Here is a 5,000-nt window from a genome sequence, read left to right on the forward strand (position 1 = left end):
GTAGGGGTGCTGGGGCCCATGGGGGTCGTTGCCGTTGCACCGGCCTGGCTGGGACTTGAGGGGACACTAGCAGAGCTAGGAGCTGTGGGAGAGCTCTGGAGCTGCAACTCTTTCAGGGCCTGGCTGCGGGTACAGACTGTGCGCTTGGGAGGTGTGGTGAAGGCTGTCACCGGATTTGCGCTTTCTGCATGGCCATTCATCATCTTGGTTGGGGTGCTTGGGGCAGAGCTTGGGTGTGTACGACTCAACTGGGCACTACTTAGCTCTGGGTTCATATCACAACTATCACCACCATGTGTTTCGCCTCTGGGCCCCTCTGCATCATCTGCAGCTGGGGGTGACCTGAAACATACAATGAAATTTATTCTTTTATTGTCATTTTCATAATGGCCTCTTACCTCTGGTATCGCAGAACTCAAATCTATATAGACCTGAATAAACATAACATTTTGCATGCATAAAAGTTCACAGACAGACACACATGCACAAAAATTTTCCACAGTAATCTTTCTGTCATTTTTAAATGATAAAACTCAAGGATACATATTTTTCAGGAAGATAGACAATTTTTGGATATGAAAGGAAAAAGTTTCCATCCCAAACAAATTCACTAGCAACTCAATATCACATCCTCCCAGAATCACTTCCACTTCCTTTTGCGAGACCTGCAAGGGCACCAACCTTGAAGGAGAGAAGTATGTGGTAATCTTGGTTTCCTTCTGTGTTGTGCTTGCAGTGTGACCTAATTTGCCATTGGAGAGGGAACCGTTGACCACTTTTGCCTCTAGTCTCGAGTCCTTGGGTCCCTTTGGCCCGTCTAGGTGACTAAGGACAGCATTCTCATCCTTGCTGCTACGGTCAGTTCGACGCTTTCCTGAAAGGCAAAATAGTTCTGGTTATCCTTTCGCGAACAGGAAAGGGTTAAAAAGGCATAAAATTGAACAAATATCAACATGACAGGGGAATCATGTTTACAAGTGATGGTACTAAGAACAATTCTCTCATGTCTTATGTATTATCATTTGTTTTTAGTAACCTAAAATAGGAAAAAAGAATACAATTAAACAAATGTTTCTCTTGAAAGTTCAAGGAATGGGTCAAATGTGGTTGATTAGGCCTAGAAATGAACTCTTTCACGGCTATGCACTTCTGGAGTTATCCTTATGTAAACAACCTACAATAGACAAGAGTGCATGCATATGCATATGCAGCATATATATATATATATATATATATATATATATATATATATATATATATATATATATATATATATATATTTTAGGTGTCATTGCATTAAAATGAAATGTGGAATATTACCCATGTTAAATATCTTGTGACGGTGATCAAAAAAACATCTTTTACAGTTCTGAACAACCTGCATGGAATAATATGTCTTTGGTAGTTCCCCCCTGTGCAGGTAGTGGATAGCCTAAAATACATCAGGGACACGACTAGGACACTGCAAGCTAGATCTATTTAACATCTGAAAAGTCAGCTGCATTCACTGTTGAAAAGAATAAATAGTTGCTTTAAAAGCCCAGACTTTCTGCCTTCTAAGAAAACTACATACGATGCTGGCCACATGCTTGATGTCTGATCTCTTTTTTCGTGCAAAGATTGTGGAATGGGTAATTTTGATTCATCCCCCCACCCATTGATCCAGGTGATATGCACTATGGATCATGAAAAAATTTGGCCAAAGGCTGGGTGATGAGAATGTGCTATAGAATGACTTGTCATGAGATATAATTGCCAATTGGCAGATGATAGGAACATTGTGCAGAGAACACAACCATCTTGTATCATCACCGGTAAACAGGGTAGAATGTACCATCCATTAGTTATGCTTGAAAGAGGGCCAGCTCAGGGGAGGACACCATTTCCATGCATACATAATTTTGTTATCATTCTCACAACAAGTTGTAGACTACCTAGAGAGATATGGAGTCTGAACAAGGAAAACAGTCTATTCATCTTGATACAGCATTACAAAGAGCAGGCCAGGACTCTTGTTGGCCTGCCCTACAACCCACACCAAGTAGAGTCCCTACTAAAGTATGCCTAATGTCAGGTATTTGGTCCATGGTACATGGGACGGGACGCATCAGGTCATAATTTGCTGTATCATGTGCAAGAAGTATCATTCATCTAACATGCACATGCTATCAAAGTCTGGCCAATATTATTTTCATCGTCAATTAAACATGTTTAGTATAAATAGATATAATCTGTTGGCACTGTTTGTACAGTTGTGTTCCCACCCATTTTTTTGTAAATGGAATGTAGTGAGAGTGAAGGAATAATTCTGGCATTGTTTGGCATATTTCATGATGCTAAGTACCTTCTCTTTTGCTCTTCCTTGTTTTCTCTCCACAAGCCACAGAGTTGCCCCAAGATATGCATCATTTTTACTTTATATATATCTAAATACACATTCAATGATTTAAAGAGAAAAACAGACATGAACAAAGTGCAATTTCCTTCTAATCCCTTTGATTACAACAAATGACTTCATTTTAATTCAAATGTGTTTGTCCTACAATAATTCTTTAAACACTGATACTCCAGTGTACAATATCTGACACGACCACATATTTGCAAAAGTAAATGCATTCGAGATATGGATCCCTCTGGGTTCCGTCATGGCTCAAAGCTGCTTGCTATATCAGTAAGCAGTAAGATGCCATTTATAATAGCACAAGATATTGGATATCATTTCCATGTTTTCATTACACAATTTTCATATTTGCACATATGTAAAGGAAGCACACAAAGAATATAAAGGAAGCAGTAAAGCTTTGTTTGACGTTACCCTATGAATAGTAGAAAAGTCGATGGTGAAGGAGAATTATTTGAGAAATCAGTTTTACTGGATAATAGCAGACACACTGACAATAACGATCTTGGAAACTTAGGTTGGAGTGTACAGGTTCAGCCAATAGTGTCAGTCAGAAATCCTAAGTATATTTTGAATCATCCCTAAACAGTGTGTTGTACATCAAACCAATTACTGATGGGTGTTGCTATTTCATGATATAGCTCTCGTGCAAATAAAGGCCAAAAACAAGACATGATACAAGGACATCCCTCCCAGGAAAGGATCATTATGTAGTTATTCCACAGATGAGAGCGATAGTCAAGCATTAGAATCATTTTAAAAACAAAGCGACTGCTAACTTTCCATCGAGTATAAATATTATCAAAGAACCCCAGACATCAGAGCTTTTTCTAACTACTACTACTCTCATTCTAAATCTTAAAGAACAATGATAAAAATGATAACATTAATAACAAAAATAACAAATCAAACAAGACAAATTTTTTAAAGCTTCTCAACAACAGGACACCACACACCATCACTGCATAGCTCTCAATGGCAAACAATAAATCTTACAAAATAAAAGTTATTACAGTGTATTATTGGGATTAATCTTGCAACAAAACTACATAAAGATCAAGAAAAACTGAAGTTTTGATTTTCAAGACCATCTATGGAATACTAACAGATACGAAAAAGAATCAGTAGAAAGTAAAAGCCATGCCCACAAACGTTAACAAAAGCCCATGGATCTATGCTCATACAGCAATTTCCTGGCTGAGCTAAGAGTTTCCATGCAGCTTCTTCATGCAGCACTAATCACAACAAATATGCAAGTCCCTTGACACAAGTTTGATCCAACTCCATCATTGTTTTTTAGAGTAAAAAATTATTTACTCCCATTGCATTTTGTGGCAAATTTCATCTGGAACAAGTTGGTCAGGGGTGGCATGCAGTAGTGTGGGATATCAAACAAGACCCACACCATCTTAACCACAGATGCCAGATACCCTTTAATATGCTTGGGGCTTGTGACGTTTTCACCAGAAATCAAAATCACCAAGACATGTATAACGGACGCTGGTGGCAAGAGGCTAACAGCTGATTACATCGGTTACTTGATCCCCCTTCTAAGTCAACTGAATCACAAATCCTGTACAATAAAGCTATTTCCACCTTTTAATCAATAATAATAATAATAACAAATAAGAAGAAGAATAAACAATAAACAAAAAATAAACAAATTAAATAAATATCCATTGCCCTCCTAAATAGCTTCTTCCTAACATCCAACACACACAAGAATAATATGAACTCCCATAATACATGCAAACGACATAGTAAAGTAACCTGTCACAAATGCCAAGCCTATAAGAACAAACAAGCAAAAATATAATCTTTTTCACTCCCAAAAATTAAGCATTAACCATTTTCCACGTTTCCCAAATAACAAATTTCTTACCAATTTCCAAAACAAACATTGGCAATCTGACAGGCAAAGCAATTTGAAAGAAGAGCAATTCCTTTACTACATTGATAAGCAATTCCGAAAGTCTGATATATTTTGCTTCCTGTTGATTTTCTAATCAATAATAAAAACTGATACTATACAAGGCCCAAAGAACAGCACAAAATATGAAGAGGTGTTATGATGAAATAAGCAAAATGAGAAAGATGAAAGCAAGGTGAGAAAAAGGAAAAAAAGAGAATGAGAAAGGAAGGGAAGAGAAAGAAAGAAGAGAGAATAAAAAACAGAGAGAGAAACTATTAGAAAGCAAAAAAACAGTAGGCAGAAAGAGAAGACAAGAAAAAAACTCAAACCATATTTTGCATATCAGGATAACATTAATAACACACTACTACTATTTGTAGATCAAAGCATACAAACAAAAAAGACTTTGAACTTTGGCCTTATCAAAGAATAAAACTATTGGACTTGATGTTGATGGCAATATTTAGGCCTAGTCATAAATTACAAAAAAGGTAAATGTTACTTTGTAAGTGAACAAGCCTATACTAAAACACTGGACCAATAGTCAAAGTAAATATTCACAGGTTTTCAGTCATCTATAAGAGTATAGTTTGCTTTCTTTATATACCCATGTCCTTGCCAACTGTTGCTCCCAAATAATAAGGTAAAATACTAAAAACTACAAATTATATATTGATATAGTTGAAT

The 5,000-nt window shown here is 36.8% G+C and overlaps 1 protein-coding gene across 2 annotated transcripts in view; it reads right to left on the minus strand.

Annotated features, from left to right (window-relative positions):
- Set8 (SET domain containing 8) overlaps positions 1–5,000 on the minus strand; it is a 16,544-nt gene that overhangs the window by 9,514 nt on the left and 2,030 nt on the right. For both annotated transcript variants that reach the window (XM_027358400.2, XM_070130268.1), the window contains exons 2-3: positions 682–874; positions 1–342 (exon numbers count right to left, since the gene is read on the minus strand). The exon at positions 1–342 is cut by the window's left edge and continues 204 nt beyond it. In XM_027358400.2, coding sequence (XP_027214201.1) covers positions 1–342; positions 682–874 — 535 coding nt within the window. The remainder of the gene's footprint in view (positions 343–681; positions 875–5,000) is intronic.

Source organism: Penaeus vannamei, chromosome 15 (assembly GCF_042767895.1).
Source record: "Penaeus vannamei isolate JL-2024 chromosome 15, ASM4276789v1, whole genome shotgun sequence".
Taxonomy (NCBI): Eukaryota; Metazoa; Arthropoda; class Malacostraca; order Decapoda; family Penaeidae; genus Penaeus; species Penaeus vannamei.